This window comes from Stigmatopora nigra, chromosome 4, assembly GCF_051989575.1.
Source record: "Stigmatopora nigra isolate UIUO_SnigA chromosome 4, RoL_Snig_1.1, whole genome shotgun sequence".
Classification (NCBI taxonomy): Eukaryota; Metazoa; Chordata; class Actinopteri; order Syngnathiformes; family Syngnathidae; genus Stigmatopora; species Stigmatopora nigra.
In genome coordinates this window covers 2,609,759-2,628,694 of record NC_135511.1, presented here as the reverse complement: position 1 = coordinate 2,628,694, position 18,936 = coordinate 2,609,759, and the positions used below count along the sequence as shown (strand labels likewise).

At 42.4% G+C, this 18,936-nt stretch overlaps 1 protein-coding gene across 2 annotated transcripts in view; it reads left to right on the top strand.

The window, feature by feature from the left end:
- Positions 1-5,076: 5,076 nt before the first annotated feature.
- Positions 5,077-18,936, top strand: part of LOC144195232 (zinc finger protein 462-like) — a 32,155-nt gene continuing 18,295 nt past the window's right edge. For both annotated transcript variants that reach the window (XM_077714705.1, XM_077714706.1), the window contains exons 1-6: positions 5,077-5,216; positions 9,244-9,431; positions 10,471-15,089; positions 15,187-15,446; positions 18,497-18,615; positions 18,761-18,883. In XM_077714705.1, the coding sequence (XP_077570831.1) occupies positions 10,485-15,089; positions 15,187-15,446; positions 18,497-18,615; positions 18,761-18,883 (5,107 nt within the window). In that variant the 5' untranslated portion in view covers positions 5,077-5,216; positions 9,244-9,431; positions 10,471-10,484. The remainder of the gene's footprint in view (positions 5,217-9,243; positions 9,432-10,470; positions 15,090-15,186; positions 15,447-18,496; positions 18,616-18,760; positions 18,884-18,936) is intronic.

Genomic DNA, 18,936 nt, shown 5'->3' with positions numbered 1-18,936 from the left:
TTTTGGCTAATACTTTGACAATGTGTGGGTGTTGTCTTATCCCCTGCTTACGCTCTATGCTAAATGGGGACTCGTGGTTAGGGCAATTGCTCTAACAAATTCAAAATTGCAAGAAGTGTATCTGCCTATTAGACAGCCTATTGGTGATAACATTGATGTCCAGGATTATGCAAATTATGAAAATAAATTAGACGAAAATGATTTTGTTCTTCCTTTTTCAGACCAGACATACAAGTAAAGTGAATTCGGGTAAAGATCGAGACAACAGACTTCCCCCAAGTGTATTTTTATTTGTCAAAAAAATGATTGTGGGATTACGTACAAATACAGTTTTCCCTCGCTTATCGCGGTTAATGGGGACCGGGACCACCCGCGATAAGTGCATTTTTGCGAAGTAGGGATTCCCCTTCAAAAATGCTTAGTTTGAATTTAATTCCATTTTTTACCCCCTGTATACAGTACACCATATAGAATACGGGTAGAGAGAGTGAAATTCATGTTATATAAAAAACAGTAAAATATGTTGTTTCAATGTAATACTTTTTTCCCAAAAAATCTGCGAAGCTCTGAATCCGCGATAGCTGAACCGCGAAGTAGCGGGGGAACACTGTAAATCATAACATGGGGGAATGTTAAGGATTCTTAGTCTTACATTATTATATATTTGCTCGCAATGAAGAGCGCTTTGCTTTACTTAGTTAATTAACATTAGAAAAGTCATTTTAGAACATTTTCTTGCAACTATGTAAATGCTTGCTCCTTTGTTAGACCAAACAACAGGAAGGTCGAATCATCTTAGACTGCTGTAATGCGGAGAAGAACATTCGGCTCAACTTGACCTTCATTTGTTTTGAGAGCTAAAACTTCTATCGACTTCTCACTCCTTTTTTCCCACCCCTCTCTTGAGAGATGAGATGTCCATTGTAACCACAGTCCTTGAAGCTGATAAACAGGAAAAAGATGCGTGTAACGCCAGAATGAACCCGGACGAAGGCTAGTTGGTTGCATTCTCTCTTGCAAACAAATCACAGATGATTGTGCTGTCTCTTTTATTTGTGTGTGTATTTGGGAATGCCTATTGGTGAACCTAACAAAAAGATTCTGTCACCACCAAAGGCTGAGCGTCCAAGTCGGGTCACGGCCAGTAGGCACAGTGGCATGAATTCGCTCACCTTGATTGATAAAAAGTTGATAAAATCAATCAAAAACCTTCATTGTCATCATACACAGCCGCACATAACGAAATTGGTTTGTGTAGCCTGGTCACAGTAATGTGTGACCACAGCATATGGCCCTGGTGTTTTCTTTATAAACATTTGTTCCTGTGTTCTGACAGTTGCAGCAAAGTGTCCTGCTCTTATAGTTAAGAGGGAAGTGTTATATCTTGACATCTCTTCCCTAACACATGTTTGAATTAACACCCACTAGGGTTTGTTTTATAAACAAACAGTTCCTGAATCTGGAATTTGTCCAGAGGTCGTAGCATCATAAAACTCCCCTTAGCCCAAGCCAGAGAGGTGACCAAAATTATCAAACTAGCTAAAGACTATGGATGTTCCTTTGTAACTGAAAGCCACCCCCTTGTATTCAAATGAACACCCCCTTCTGTCTGCTGGAAAATTAGCAGATAAACAGGAGTCGGATGAGGAGAGGTTGTCTTTTCTCTTTGCAAATAAAGAATGTTGTTTTGAGAACTGACCAAGAAGCTTCATTATGTCTGTCCTGTTTATGTCTGTCTATAATTTCACAAAATACTTCAGGACAAAATTAAAAACACAAACTGATCATGTGTTCAAATCCAGGTCTGTCTACCTGTGTAGAGTTTGCATGTTCTCCCTGGGCTTGCGTGGGTTTCCTCTGGCTACTCCGGTTTCCTCCCAAGTTCCAAAGACATGCATGGTACCAGTACCCAAGAAGTCATCTCCCGAACGCTCAGCACCGGTTTACCCCAAGGCTGTGTGGCGAGTCCACTACTCTACTCCCTCTACACACACGACCGCAGACCCACGCACCCTGAGAACATGTGAAATTTGCGGACGATAGTGGTGGTGGGGATGATCACAAGAGAGAATGAGACGGCCTACAGATATGAGGTCCTTAGACTCAGCGAGTTGTGCGCTCTCAACAACTCAGAGGAGCTGAACACCAACCTACTGGTGACCTTCTACCGATTTGCCATTGTGAGCATGCTGACCTACGCTGTGTCACTGTGGGACTCAAGCTCCACAGAAAAAGACTGCAGAGCCCAAATCAGCCCAAAAAATCGGCACACGGTCTACTTGCCGAAAGACATTTAGCCGACTGACGTCTGGCCGAGGGCCAACCAGTCGACGGGGCATCTGGCCGAACATAGAATTAGCCGAACAACTAATTAGCCGACCGACTATCCGGCCGAAAGAGATTTTGCTGACGCGCTTGCCCCACTCCCGGTCGTGTGTGTGTACAAGTTTTTCAGTCTCGGCCCGCGGGCCCTATACGGTCGTTACTGAGAACAACATTCATTTAGAATAACAAGTTATAGATAACAACATTGATGTAGAATAACAAGTTACAGATAACAACATTGATTTAGAATAACAAGTTACAGATAACAACATTAATTTAGAATAACAAGTTACAGATAACAACATTGATTTAGAATAACAAGTTATAGATAACAACATTCATTTAGAATAACAAGCGCATTTATTCAACAAAGTAGTCATAACAGTAAGTACTATAATGACAGAAGAAAAAAAGTATTTATAACAGTACTGTAATTTACAACAGCATAGAAAATATTGGATGGACTGCCACCGGCTGCACATAGCACTAAATACAAGTTTGTAGTGTAATGTGCTGGCCTTAATCTTTACTCAATATTCTTATATAATGTACACATGCACACGCTCTTGCTACGTGAGAAAAAAACACTGGAAGACTTACTAAAAGACAGACTAGGGAGCTTACAATACCTGAAAATGCCATGGAACACACTTCTAGTGATCTGTGCCAATAAGGACAATATTTGAATTTTAAATAATTTCCCATTATTTTAGGCAATATATATTCAAAATTATTTCAATGATTCAAAGATTAATCTCAATGCTGCTGTAAATTACAGTATCGACTGTTATAAATACTTTTTTCTTCTGTCATTATAGTACTTACTGTTAAGACTACTTTGTTTGGTCGTGATTAAATCTCCTTGTTATTCTAAATGAATGTTGTTTTCTGTAACTTCTTGAATGTTGTTATCTGTAACTTGTTTTTCTAAATGAATGTTGTTATCTGCAACTTGTTATTCTAAATGAATGTTGTTATCTGTAACTTGTTATTCTAAATGAATGTTGTTATCAGTAACGGGCTAACCAAAAACTCTGGATGACCAAGGAGACACAGGCACTCATCAAATGCCGTAACACTGCCTTCAGGTCAGGGGACAAGGTGCAATACAGCGCTGCCAGAGCAGAGCTGAAGAGAGGCATTGAAAAGGCCAAGGCAGCATATACAAGGAAAATTGAGGGGCACTTCACAGGAAATAACCCAAAGATATGACAGGGAATATGACATATTACCAATTAAAATGAAAATAATATGTCTGTTAAAGCAGATGCCACACTAGCTGAGGAAATGAACCATTTATTTGCCCGCTTTGAGACTGACAAATCAGATCCAGTTCCAACACCCCGATACCACCCTGCAGCAGTACACTGAAGTTTCAGGGACATGAAGTGAGATTGGTAATGGGGTCTGTGAACACCAGGAAGGCTGCTGGCCCCAAACTGAGTACCTAGGAAGTTGCTCAAAACCTGTGCTGACCAGCTGGCAGGAGTTTTCAGAAAAAAATCAATTGTTCCCTGCAACAATCCATCATTCCATCCTGCCTGAAATCTTCCACCATTATCCCTATCCCTAAAAAGCCAACAATTGACAGCCTGAGTGACTATAGGCCTGTTGCACTCCGTGACTGGACGTTTGGTCGCTGGTCTTTTGGTCGCCGTTCTTTTGGTCACCAGTCCTTTGGTCGCCGGTCTTTTGGTCGCCGGTCTTTTGGTCGCCGGTCTTTTGGTCGCTGGTATTTTGGTCGCCGGTCTTTTGGTCGCCGGTCTTTTGGTCGCCGGTCTTTTGGTCACCAGTCCTTTGGTCGCCGGTCTTTTGGTCGCTGGTCTTTTGGTCGCTGGTCTTTTGGTCGCTGGTCTTTTGGTCGGCGGTCAAATGTACTTAGATATTAAACTCTCTCTCTCAAATATTAAACTCTCTCTCTTAGATACTGGAGGACATTACCAGCCCTCGTTACCTCAGCCGAGCCAGGAACATATTTGTGGACCCATACAACCCTGGTCACAACCTGTTCCAGCTGCTGCTCTCTGGCAGACGCGTGTGTTTAGTATGTGTTATTGTTTATCTTCAACCTACACTAAGGACTGAAGATGGAAATGAGCCCTCAAACTTACATATTTACATAAATATATGTTCATTAACATGAATATAAATATGTGCATTACTGTGCGGTCCTTTATTAAATAAATAAAATAAGGCCAATTATTTTTAGTGAATATAGTAGACTAACACTCTAAAATTTAGGGCAACAATGCACACACTCATATCTAGGGACAATTTAGACTCTAAATTTTAGAGTCTAAATTGTCCCTAGATATGAGTGTGTGCATTGTTGCCCATCTCCTTGTGCCCTGCGATCGGCTGCCCACCGATTTGGGATGCCCCCCGGGTTCGGCCCGAAGTCAGGTGGGATAGGCTCCAGCACCCCCGCGACACTTGTGAGGATAAAGCGGTTCAGAAAATGAGATAACAGACTAATAGATGATTATTGTGATTGATTTAACAATGATGAAATGACAATAATTATGTGTAAAAATACCTCTAAAAACAATCACGGGAGAGGTTTTTCGATATTTTTCAACGTTAACCGTTTTCACACTAAAATTTGACCGCGATTGTGACGATTTCATCAAATTTACGCTTATGCAACTTGTGTCCGGTGACCTTTCAATTTAAAATTCACCACGGACCACTGGTGACACAAAACAGGGTAACCGTACGCGGGAATACCAATTTACTCCAAAGGAGCCATGACCAAACCGGAAGCTCTGTTGTGGCTCGCTCTGGCCGGTCCTATGGTCTCGCGAAAAATGGCGGAAATTTTAGCTGTTTTAGCATTCGATTCAATTCAGGGCGTAGCTGTGTAAACCCTCAAAATCTACTTTCATCAGTAGGTGAGTATTTTTTGTTTATTTACTGAGAATTTAGGTCCATTGCTGGTTCGCCATTGGCCGTCCTTTTCAACACCTACAGACCCCTTTCGGTTGGAAGTTGTACTTGCCCACTCCGTAAGCACTTTTGCTCCTGTGGTAGGGAAACAGTGGCCTTGTATTAACTATTAAAGGCACATTGGAAGATTTATTTGATACCATGACTCTGCAATATCGTTTGGACTACTGCATTCATCAATCGTTCCAGCCACTATCCTAAACTAGCATGCAAGCATGGCTGCTATTCTTCTGCTCCACACTTGCATTGTTGTGATGCTTTCAATTGGCTTTGACTTAGTTCATGTCGCTGCTCCTGTAGCACTTAAGTCTTAAGACTTTTCATTTAAGTCACGACAAGACGACAAAGGGACTGCTACATATCACGCTTGACCATTTCAGGCGAAGTGTTCACTCGAGTCTACTTCTATTCAAAAGTTATTAGCTTAACCCATTCAGCCCCAGTTTCAGAATATATATTGGTGTGGTTAGTAACAGGGGGAAATTGATATTTAAAACACCTATTGTAGGCAATGAACATTCAAACTATATCAAGAACGATAGGATGGGCTGGGAGGCCCTACAGTGAGGGTCTCCAAACTAGTCCTGGAAGGGCTGCAGTGGGTAGGGATTTTCGTTCCAACCTATGAAACGAAACCTTTCCACCAATCTGGTATCTTAGAAGTGCAATATATGGATTACATTTAAGTGCTTCTTGTTTCAGCAGAAACCTCATTGTGTAAACTGTTTGTGTTGGATCAGAAACAGAAACCTACACACAACAGCACTTGGGGAAGTTTGCAGACCCTTGGCTGCCCGACACACTCCCCAGTTAAATGTATTGAATATCCATTGCCTCCAACGAGTTATGCTATCCGCGCTGTAGAAAAAATTAATGCGACACTTATGTAGCTTTGCGGAGGTCACATGGTTCACGTCGGCATTGATTGTTCAAAAGTGACGGTCAAATCATGTCCCACTACTGCGATTGCAATATTTCGTTGGTTTAATCTCGTATTTGGGGCGGCCCGGTGGCGCGAGTGGTTAGCGTGTCAGCCTCACAGCTCGGGTCCTGGGTTCAAACCCAGGGCACGTTCACCTGTCTGGAGGTTCACCTCCGGGTACACTGGTTTCCTCCCACATTCCAAAAACATGCACGGTAGGCTGATTTGACACTCTAAATTGACCCTAGGTATGAGTGTGTGTGAATGGTTGTTTGTCTCCTTTTTCCCTGCTCTGGCCTGGAGACAGCTGGGATTGGCTCCAGCACCCTCCGCGACCCTAATGAGGATAAAACAGTTAAAAAATTGAGATGAGATTTCATATCCAAAATCTTGTTTGACTACTATGTAACTACAGTGGCGGGCCGTGCATTTCACACCTGGGCCTTCAGTAGTGCTGCGTGTGAATCAATCCAACCCTCAATTATAAAGTATTTTACGTCTATAAAACCTTTACTGCAGCTTCAGCTGCGACGCATAAAACGATTCAATAATAACCTAAAAAAATTATATATTTCAGAAAATAGACACATTTTACTCAACAAAATTATTTTTATTTATACACAAAATCCATCCTCCTCTCTTTCCTCAAGAAGAGTTCAATTACTTTGTCGTACAGATTACACGTTCGTCTCAGGTCCATCTAGAAGTTATTTTCTATTGACATCAAAGCTAATGCTGAAAGTCTAGTCTGTCCTGTTGTATTTCTAGCATAAGTTTTGATTCTATTTAGTGCTGAAAATGTCCATTCGACAGAAGCAGTGGACACGGGGATGGTCACTGCCAAACACACTAATGTGTACAGCTGCCCCATGCTCTTACTCAGATTTTTTTGCTGAAGGAAGTCAAGGAGCTCAGTGGGAGATTTTCCTGCAAAATCTGGCTGGCTCACTCTTGCTTTGGCCCGCCTACTCGATCACTAGCCAATCATCGTTGGTGAAAGCGATGACGTATCCTTGCGCCAGCGAGAAGGCAATGACATATACCTATGCCTGCGAAAGTATCGAAAGTATTAAAGAAAGTATTGTGGTGTCGCTAACTCAACATCTGATTGGTTAAAGCAACCCAAAGCTTGTTTAATGCAGCAGAGCCTGCAGAACTGGTTGTGAAGGCCTTAAGGCAGATTTCTGAGCCTGGCAACAAATAATGGCTGAATTGTGATTGGTTAAAAGCTTCCATCTAGAAGCAGTGTAATCAGGGGAAAACAATGAAAGAAAGCTAACAGACAATTTGCAATGATTTAATAAGTATTGATCTGTGCGTCTGTATATTACTTCTGGTGTGCCGTCAAGGCCTTCTCTGCTGGCCTAAAAAATATCTGAATCACAGACTGATGTTATTTATATTTTGTCCATGAATACTTAATAATTCCAAATTGTCTGTTAGCTTCCTTTCATTGCTTTCCCCCCTGGTTGCATTGCTTCCAGATGTGTCTTTTCATATTGAAGCATTTAACCAATCACATTTCATCCATTATTTGTTGCCAGGGTCAGATATCTGCCTCAAGGCCTTCACAATCAGTTCTGCAGGCTCTGCTGCATTAAACTAGCGTCGATAAGACTGTTGATTTAACCAATCAGAATTCGATTTAGTGACACCAAGGCCTTCTCGCGGGCATAGGAATATGTCATTGCCTTCTCGCAGGCGTAGGAATACGTCATTGCCTTCTCGCAGGCGTAGGGATACTTCATTGCCTTCTCGCAGGCGTAGGGGTACGTCATTGCCTTCCCGCAGGCGTAGGGATACGTCATTGCCTTCTCGCAGCTGTAGGGATGTCATTGCCTTCTCGCAATGTTACCTTTAAGGGAAAATCTAGAGAAAAATCGTCGCAAACAGTATTTTTTAGATACTGTATGAATCAAAAGCACATTATTTGGATCAATATAAGGATGTTAATATAATTGTTTTTGTAAATGTAAAATATTAAATTTTTCAATTTGAAAAAATAAATAAGGCTATCTTGATGAGAACCTGATCCTTATTAATGACAGAAATTGCAATTTTCTCACCAGAAGTTAAAGATGTTGTGGCAGCCAAATTACTTCCATTGTCGAATGTTCTCCTATAACCCCCCACACCTCCCGATGTTTCATATTACTGCAATAGTTGTCACTTACGAAGAAGAAATAAATCATAATTTTGTTTTATTTCATAAAAGTGTACAATCATTTCCTTTGTGTTCCGAAACCGAAATGGTGTTGCTTGCGCGTAGACAAATTAAAAAAAGAACGTAACGTTAGCACAATCAGGAAGTTTGTTCGTAGCGGTATAGTGTTCATCAAGTCTCAAATTTTGTGGGTATCAAAGCTGATATTTTAAGAATCGACTGCAAGACCTTTGATGACCCTTAACAACTATTGGAATGTGCTGACATGGTAAACGCTACGAACACATCTATTAAGACTACTTGTGTCTGGCCAGTCAGAGCACATTTAACATGGTAAGCCCTCAGCGATCAGTGATGGGCACAAGTGAGTTTATTTTTCTTGACTTTCATTCAAAGACGTCAAAATGAATTATGTTTAGCTTTTTGTCTGTTTATCTTTTCTCTATTTTTAAATAACTGACCGTATCGGCCGCATTGTCTTGCGTTATGGGGTTTCGTCTTTGTCACCTATTAGTTTCGTGCATGTCGTCTTTTTATGCGCATATAAGCCGTACCCTCGATTCACTTATAATTTTTTTGTCTGACATGCTGCTTATATGCGAGTAAATACGGTAACTTCACTGGGCTGGAGCAGGTTTGCAAAGAAGACTGGGCTAGAATTCTTCAGTCTTTTGAGATGCAAAACTAATAAAGACATACTCCAAGCCACTTGCAGCTGTAATTTCAGGAAAACTATTAATACTAAGTGGCCGAATCATATTGCACACCCCGCTTTTCAGGTTTTTATTTGTTAGTTAAAAGGTTTAAAATATCCAATTCTTTCGTTCACCTTCACTTTTGTGTTTCACTTGTTGATTCTTGAAAAAAAAATCTTTGTGTTTTGAAGCCTGAAATTCTGGCATAAGGTTAAAATGCCTCTCGTCAACATCAGCCATCGGCCAGTAAACATAAAAAAGCCATTTTGATCAGGCATCTATATGGCAACTGCAGCAGCTCTGAGTGACAGAACGACCTCGGAATGAGAGAGATTCTGCTACCACAACTCACGACAAGATACTTGGTTTGAAACACATGGTAAGATTTTTTTATTACAACAAAAAAGAAGATGCAATGTAGTTTAGTTTTGTAAAAATGTTTTTACTTTGTTATACCTCCATAGCAACGAGAGTGAGACGTAGTTAGCGAAGGCTCCAAAATGTACAGTCTTTCAACAAGTTATGCTGAGCACCCAGTGTATTAGTGCCGATTAATGAGCTTAACATCGATTAAAGGTAATTCTCAAATCAATGTCATGTTACGCTTGCAAACGAGCAAAAAAGACTGAATGAAATTAAAAATAGTCAGGTAGAGCACGACCGCGATGAGTGTCCCGTAACCCTCACCAAGGCCTCTTTACCAGGTATGACTGACACAACTTTGGAAAACACAACAATAAGGTGCAAAGGAGGCACCCTGTTTGAGTATACAATGTAGCGGGTTACTGGACATATGTGAGGATGTAAAAAAGGGATCACTGCAGTCCCTGCTGCATGTCTTAATTTGCCACCGAGTGGAGGCTTTTGGAGGAGTCGGTGGCTCCGTTTGTAATACCGCCACCCTGCAACTGCTGCTTGCACAAACTTTGTTAGTGTGGCAGATGTAGTGAGGGAGACATGGAAAAGAGACTGGATAGGGGCTCTCGAGGACCAGACTTGGCCCCTCATGGTCTAAACCGGCTGCTCAAAATTTGCTGGGAGAGACTCCAGCAGCCTCGATTTCCATGTGAGGAGAAGCAGAATGAAAAATTAATGAATTCATAAACTTTGAACATTTGAACACATAATGTTCAAAGTGTTATACAGAACATTTGCACTGCCATGTCATGCAAGTTTATTTTATAGATTCAACTTTGTGTCAATGTTTATTTATTTAATTTTAGTGATATTAGCCACTTCACTTAAAGTAAGGAACATAGTGACCAGAAATTATTAAATAACTCAGGGACAAAGAATGATCCACATTAAGCAAGAATAACAGGTGATTTACCCCATGGTATTGCTTTATTGGCCATGTAGCAGGGTATAATCAGCCAACTAATAATGTCTGTAATGCTTATTTGCTTTTATCCATGTAGGTGCTACTACTGCGATGACCTCCTACAACGGCGTGCAAAAAGAAGACACTGATGACGACACCATGCATAACAAATCTGCACTTCATGGGCAGCCTAGGCAGTTGTTCCAGTGCAGCCACTGTCTGCTCCAGTTCAATTCCGAGGTTTTTCTGCTTGAACACATTAGTCATGATCAAGGCTGTGATCCCGATTCACATAAACCCTCCTTGAAAGACTCTCCTCAAAGCACCTCGGCAATTCCAGATCATCCAACAAATCTTTTGAAGGTTTTTAACCCCCTGGAAGAAGACCAGAATTTGGAAGCTCTTACTAAAAAGCTAGAGGGAGACATTTCTGCTCAGTCTACCAACCATATTGATGTACAAAAGGATAAACATATTATTACGAAGACATCTACCTCAAGAGAGACACTTAACACCTCCAAGGATCTGAAAGCATACAAGAAGGCACATCATACCATTATCAGCAAGTGCCCCTCAGTTACCGATGGGCAAAAAGAGGTTTCATTAGACGAGAACTCGGACCACAAATCAGAAGATGAATCTGACAATGTTGCTCTTGCCCAATCCAACATGTGTACCAACCAGACTTTCTTAAAATTAAAGGAGGACCACTTTTACCATGCTTCTCTAATGCAGCCGATCTTTCCAGCATCTCCCGTAGAGAATAAGAGAACCTCCAATGCGGAAAACACTACAGTCGAGGCAACGGATAGGAAAAATCTGTCCTTTGAAGTCAGTGAAGCCGATGAGGAAAAGCGGTTCGGACACCTGACTTACACCTGCAAGCACTGCAACCACCAAGACAGCAGCCTCAAACACATGTCGGCACATTACTATGAAACTCATCCATATGTACGCTACAACTCTGACTACATCCAGGACGCCAATGATCGGAGTGCCAGTTTCCGGTGTCTGGTGTGTCCAGTTGAGTTCCTGAACGAAGATGCTCTCAAGAAGCACCATGCTGACGACCACGTGGGCTTCCCCAATATTTTCACCCTTGGGCTACATCAAATAGACCTGGTGTATAAATGTTTCACCTGTGCATTTGTCACCAATGCTTTGGATGCACTCAAGGAGCACTACAAAAACAGGCATCCCACAGAAAAACTGCTAAATGGGTTGATGTTCCTCAAGTACATTTTGATGCCATGCCAAGAAGACGCATCAGCAGTCAAAAGTCTCTGTTTGTTCAAAACAGAACCAAATGTAGCTCTGTATAAATGCAAAAGCTGCTCCTTTAGCCACAAGTCTGTAATAGTCTTGCAAGTTCACTACCAAAAAAATCATCCAGAAGAAGCTGTCACCATCGACATAATAAAACGACGGGGGAAAAAGACACGAGAACGTCCAAGCTGTGAGCTGCAGACAATAACCTCAGACCACATTCCGATCTTGGAAGCTAAATCGAAGTTGCCTTCACAAGAGAAAGAAAAGGAAGGGTCCCAAATTCAGACCAAGGAACAAGTTAAGAATATTGAAGCAAAGTCAGAATCCTCTCTACCTGAAAAAGTAAATGAGACTTTAGAAGCTAAAATGAAAACCAAGAACAAAGTTAAGACCCCAAAAGCTACGTCTGAGTCGTCTGTACCCGAGAAAGTCAGAAAAGGTACCAGAGTTCATACAAAAACCAAGGAAAAATTGGAAATCTCACAAACAATGTCAAAACCTTTTAGGCATAAAAAAAATGAGACACAACCCGATGGAGACAAAGGACTTGATTTCATCTTAGAACACACACACAATGCTGCGGGGGACAAACAGGTTCCAGCCAAAAGAATGACCTCACCCAATTTCAATGAAATGGATGAAGAACAAAAGCCGATACACAAATTGAAACCAAATATATATGAAAGGCCTCAGAATCTGTACTTCTGCTTTAAGTGCAATTATGGAAATCCTACCATCAAAGGAGTGATGGTCCACCAGTTCAGAACCCACGATAAACTCCGGACCAGAAGCGAACACATTGTGGAGTACACGACTGAGATTCATAACAAGTTGCAAGATGCTACACCTCATACTGAGGACCAGTCTTTTTGTCCCTTGCTACCACTTCCTATTTTAAATGAGGGTGATGAGCACACTTTTTTCTGCCACTTCTGCCACTACCGGCGAAGCACAGTCTCTAAAGTGGTCCAGCACTACGTGAAAAAACACAATGGTTCGGTTGCCACGCCCAAAGAGATCCAAGCTTACACATTTAGAACTCTGGAGTTATTGCAGAAGAAAGAGGTTAGTAATGAAGTCCAACACAAAAAGCCAAAAAACAAACAACAAGCCCCCCAAACCCTCCAGTGCAACAGTTGTCTTTACAAATCTCATAACCCAAACCTTTTCCGGATACACATACGCAAGTGCCACCGAGAAAATAACTCCAGTTCGGGTGTTTTAAAAGTGTCCCTCAAGCAAGGGGATGTACAATCCGGTTACCAGTGTGATTTGTGTTCATTCTCCCACAAAAAGCCCACCACTCTGTACAAACACTATATGCAGGAACACCGTGACAGCAGATCTAGCCTGGATCTCTTCACTACTTTCTTAAATGAAGGCCAAAAAATTTCAATTAAAAAGAAAAGGAAAGACATGAGCGATGGGAAGGACAGTGACACGGACGGGCAGAGTGACACCAGGATATATTCGTGCCGGGCGTGTTCTTTCAAAGGGAGCTCAGTGGCAGGGATTTTGGAGCACTACCGTGCTGTACATCCCTGGTGTGTGAAGGAAGATGGCTCAGTACCTGGCTTAGGCAGTCGTAAGAAACTGAGCACTAAAAAGAACGATGACTGCAACCACGGAATGCTCGGCTGTTTCGATGAATATGGCATCCCACTTGAGTCGCCAAGTGTTTCTCTAAAACAACCCACATCCGTCCTGACCAAGGAGGAAGGCAACAAAGAATCAGAACATACTTTTGATAAAGGAGAAGACACCCATATGCATGTCTTCAAGTGTCCGTACTGCACTTATGTTAACACAAAGCATCAGGGGGTACTCACGCACTGCCAGATGAGGCATCCCTCTTTCCAGTCTGAAGCTGACAGCCTGTATGTGGATCAGGCACAGTTGGGCGACTGGGTTACGAAGAGGAAGGGTGAGGAAGGTGATGCGTCCTCACACTTCCGAGGCTACATGTGTGAGTTTTGCCCCCAAACCCACCAGACGAGAGAGAAACTAAGAAAGCACCGTGAGAAGGCCCATGGCGAGACTCCACCTGACGCCATGGCGGTGCCATATGCCAGGAAATTGCACATTAAAGTTTCCAAAAGTGTCCCGTACAAAATCAAAATGACGCTTTTCAGGTGCCAGCAGTGCAAGTTCAGCTGCAGCAACAAAATTGCGTTTGGGAGACACATGCGTTTAAAACACATGAGCACTGGTTTTCAGGATTGTCGCTACAGTTGCGTCCTGTGCTCTAATTCTTATTACAAGAAGAAACGCCTCGGAGTACATTACAAAGATAAGCACGGACAGGAAGGCTATCAGAAACACTTTGTACCACTCTATGAGCAGGCCTCTGATAGACCACTGGAACCTGAGGGCAACGCTGTCACCAAAAGACTAGTCTACAAGTGCCCACAGTGTCCCTATGTCAATTCGCGCAAGCATGGCATGGCCACACACTGCCAAATGATGCATCCTGGCCTTACGGTCCGGATGGAAGAGTTCGATCGGGAAGAAATAGTCTTCAGTAGCAATTACCAAGCAAGTACCAACAATAAGCGAGGCTACCAGTGCGACTTGTGCCTGGCGATTTCCGTCTCGCTCAAGAAACTCGCCATCCACCGTGCCAATCGACATTGTGTCACTTCCAAGAAGGAAAAGGAAACCCCCGCATCTGAAGAACTTAATGCTCAGAGACCGTTGTCAGAGGCCACCTCTGTGATTCAGGCAAATCCTGAAGGGAAACGGCCCAAGAAGGTAGGCAGTACACGTCACTGTTTGTTCAAGTGTCTGCTGTGTTCTTATTCATCGGTCGTCCGGAATCGTCTGGCTGTGCATTACACTAAACGACACGGAAAGGCTGCCTTTCTCAAACATTTTGCCCCACTGTACCCTCACAAAATCAAGAAGGAGGCGGCCTTGCCGCAGTTGGTTATCTCGGAACAAGAGGATAACACCCTGGCAGGTGAAGAGGACATTTTCCAATGCCAGATGTGCGAGTACAAAACCTGGGCACGCCGCTACCTGACGTATCACTACAATAAGACCCACCAACTGGATGCGGGCACACGAGATAGGTTGCTGAAGACTTACAATAAACGCAAAATACCCCTTTCTCAGAATAACCCTCCAGACTCAGTGAAAATACAACAAGGTGCCCAGCAGACAGCTCCAATTCATTGCAAAAAGTGCCCAGAGTTGTCTTTCGACACGCATCAGTTGCTGCTTGCCCACTACTGTGACGTCCACCTCTCTGATGACCGCTCAGATTTCACCGTGATCTATCCGGCAGGTCGCTCCACAGGCGTGTACCAATGTACGCACTGCCACAAAACACTGAACGGGATCAGCAAGCTTGGGTGCCACCTAGATCGTCATCGGGAGAAGACTTTGACTAAGATGGCAACCAAAAAAAAATTGCCGTTGTTTCCCAAGGTGAAGACGTCGAAGTCGGTAAGTTCACACTTTCTGATATGCTTTACAGCAAATCACAATGAAATGATTGGCGAAAAATGCCCCTTTTGTTTTTTTTTTTCTTCCTGGGAATCAGCTGTCTCTAGAAACTACAGCGAACGGGCTTTTGGGATGTACAGCATTACAAGATGATTGCCCATTGAAAAGCTACCCCTCTTTATTGCCTCACAAGGTGGGCGATCAACAGCAGGTGGATCCAAAGTCTCTAATTGAGTGTTATGCTTGTGACCAGTGCCAGCGCACTTTCAAGTCACGCAATGGTCTGAGAACGCACAAGCGAAGCCATGAGGCGCTGGCGGCCATCATGAAGCTACCTGCATCCCTGTCACAGCTCAAGTAAGGAAAACAGTAGTCCGAAGAGGTAATCCTCTGATTAGAGCCACACATCGGAAGAATCTTAGTATTGCCAGATGGATCAGATTGTTTGCTATGACCAAGCAGTCACGTGACCTGAATCTAAATGAGTATGCATTTCCCTTATTTGGGTGTACTAGATATGCCCTCCAGCTAACTTTGAAACACATTGTTTATTTTTTAAACCCAGGCGTACTCCCGTATTAGTGGTTAGCGTATCGGCCTCACAGTTCTGTGGTCCTGGGTTCAATCCGATGTCAGTCCTCCAGTGTGGAGTTTGCATGTTCTGACCGGGCTTGCATGGGATTTCTCTGGGTACTCTGGTCTCCTCTCACATTCCCAAGACATGCATGGTAGGCTACTTGAAACCCTAAACACTAGGGAAAGAAATGAGACAAGCTGGCTGCGCTAATGCTTGTAGGATCAAACTCTCTACTTAGTCACTTGTTTCGTGTTTTTTGTGTGTCTGTTTGCAAATTGTTCGTCAATACCGAATTTCAAACATCAAATTTAACATCAAATAAAACCACTTGGATTTTTATTAAACATCGGTCTCTGACGCGTAATTACGGTTTATAACGACTTCCATCGCGCGCACATTATACCGAATGAGATAGCCAGATCGCCAGGATCACCGTGGGTTATTGTCGGATCTGAGCAGCGAAAACTTCGGTGTCGGAATAGAAAGTAAAAGTGAGGTTGTAGGGCGGGCGGATTAACTAAACTCAGAAAGCTAACGGAGGCTGCACCATGAGCTGGATTAGATGAACCCACACCATTAGCTACACCATCAGCTAAATTACCCGACTTTACAACATTAGCTACGGTACACTTCTTTACTAGTCCGTTAGATGAGCCTACTCGCTCCTTTGTCGTAGTTAAACCTCTTCAAAATGAACCAGCAATGGGTGAATATCCAAGGGATTTATGTGGACAAACTCTTCAAGCTAAACCAGCGGTTTGTAAGTCCCAAGATGTTTTATACGGACGTAGACACCAATTAGCCATACTCTCAACTCCTCAAACCAAATCAGCGGTAAGTCCCAGAATGACTTGTGTCGAAGAAACATTGTATTTAAGAAAAAAATACTGGCATCTATACCGTACCCTTAACCAAGCCAGGGCGCTGTGGGACCCAAAAGGACTTCTCCATGGTCATTTAAATATAAGAAGTCTCTTACCAAAGTGTGACCAAATTTATCATTTATGAAGTAACTCAAACCTTGATTATTATTATTTTTTTATGCTTAACCTGGACCTGTCTAAATGTAAATTCATCGATGGCAGAATTGCACCAGTATACTGGGATACGTTATCGCAACTAAATAAAAATGCAAGTTGTCAATTAAACGAGGACACACCGCATTTACTCGCAATTTTTTTCGGACAAAAAAAGATGACTGAATCAAGGGTACAGCTTCTATGCGCATAAAAAATACAATTTGCACTAAAAATGCAATTTGACGGCGTTGTGACACGATGACGTCAGGACAAAAAGGCGCCCATGCTTGCTTGCACTGTGACGTCACGACGCAAGCGAATGCCAATACGGTCATTTATTTTATAATAGAGAAAAGATAAGCATAAAACACTAAACAAATTTCTTTTGACATCTATGAATGAAATTCATGAAAGAAGACATTTAGCCGACTGACATCTGCCCGACAGCCAACTCGCCAAAGGGGCATCTGGCCGAACGTAGAATTAGCCGAACGACTAATTGGCTGACCGACTATCTAGCCGAAGAACATTTAGCTAAATTACACTAAACTGAATTCAAATTTTGTTTTACATTTTTGACACCTTTCTGGGCTGTATTTACACTGCCCCCACCCTGACTTTCAAATGCAGCTGAAAGGAACCTATTGAGTGTTGTTTGCTTTAGTCATCCCCTCAAAATATTCCGCACACAAATGTCCTCAACATTAGGATGCGCACGACCACTTGTCAATGAAAAGTAATATACTCCTCTCGTATTAGCGATCAATCTCGGCCATTTTGCATTGACTAACGGGAAGATGAAAGACTGAAAAAAATGCTCTTAGAGACATTACACAAGGGAGTTGCGGGGAGAAAAATAGTGCCCGTGATGTTCTTATAAGCAGCCTCTTGTGTCCATTGTATGCTCGTATATCAAAATTTGTCTTGTATCTCAAGATAAATATTTGCTTGAATATGTACTCGTATCTCAAGATAAGTGGGGGTGGGAGAAGGGGTTTTGGTGTGTGTGTGTGTGATAGGTTCACTAATAGGTACTCCCAAATGCACGCACAAATACGAGAGAGGAGACTCATCTGAGGTGTTCTTGCAAGAGAGAATCAAACCTGACGCGCTTTCGTCCAAGGTCCATTCCGCTGTTAGACGCCTCTCTCTTGCTGTTTATTACATCAGATTTAGAAAAGGCAACTCCGTTCTCAAAATAAATGAAGATCCACCGGATATTCTCAAGGGAGCGGTGTGAACAACAGTGAGAAGTCAATAGTCAAGGACCCGGGTTATAAATAGGTTTAGTTCTCAAAACAAATGAAGGTCCACCGGTTCTTCTCCATATTCCAGCTGTCCAAGCGTGACCTTCCCACTGCTTACGCTAGGTGAAGCAAAGCGTTCTTCGTTGCAAGCAAATATATAATATAACCCTAATATTCTAAGTAAAGAGTTCTTCATTGCAAGCAAATATATAATAATGTAAAACTAATAACCCTAACTAACAGTGTGGGTGGGGGTGGTGGTGTGTGAAAATATCTGCCACGTTGCATTTGTACGGTTTTAATCGCTTAATAAAGGGGAATTCAAAATGAAATAACGGATAAGGAAATGCATTTACTTTTTGGGGAATTTCAACTTAGATGTTTTTCGTATTTTGAGTCACTCAATTGCACATAAAAAAATAGTAATCTGAAACTTTCTTACCTAGAGGCATTCGCAAGTAGAGGTATGACTTTACTACATGTAGACTATACTATGCACTGCAGGGTTTGAAGTGGTTTATAATCTGAAAAGGATGGCACTTAAACTTATGTTCCTATTAACAGTCTTAACAAGTACCTCCTCCACAAGCCTGGGACCATTCGGCCTTTCCAGTGCTCCATTTGCTTCTACCGTACCAACCTGATGGGCCTTTTTAGCAACCATTTGCTGAAAAACCATCTTGGTAGGTCATTAACATTTTTTCATTGAATTCTGACGCACTGTTTTATGGATTGTATGCAAAGCACATGAATTCTCTTGCTCAGAAGTACTTGGCAAAGTCTCCCACAGCCAAGCCAATTTTTTACTCTACGTGTGGTTTTCACCAGATACCGTCATTGAAACCTGTGACAAAAAAGAGGAGACCAGCATCACACACAGTGCTGACACAAATGGTCCGCATCACGTCCCCATCGATGGCATTGCCAAAACCAATGAAGGGCGTACTAAAGGTAAGTCATGTTATCACACTTACCTATCCAACTCCCTAAACTACTGCATTAAT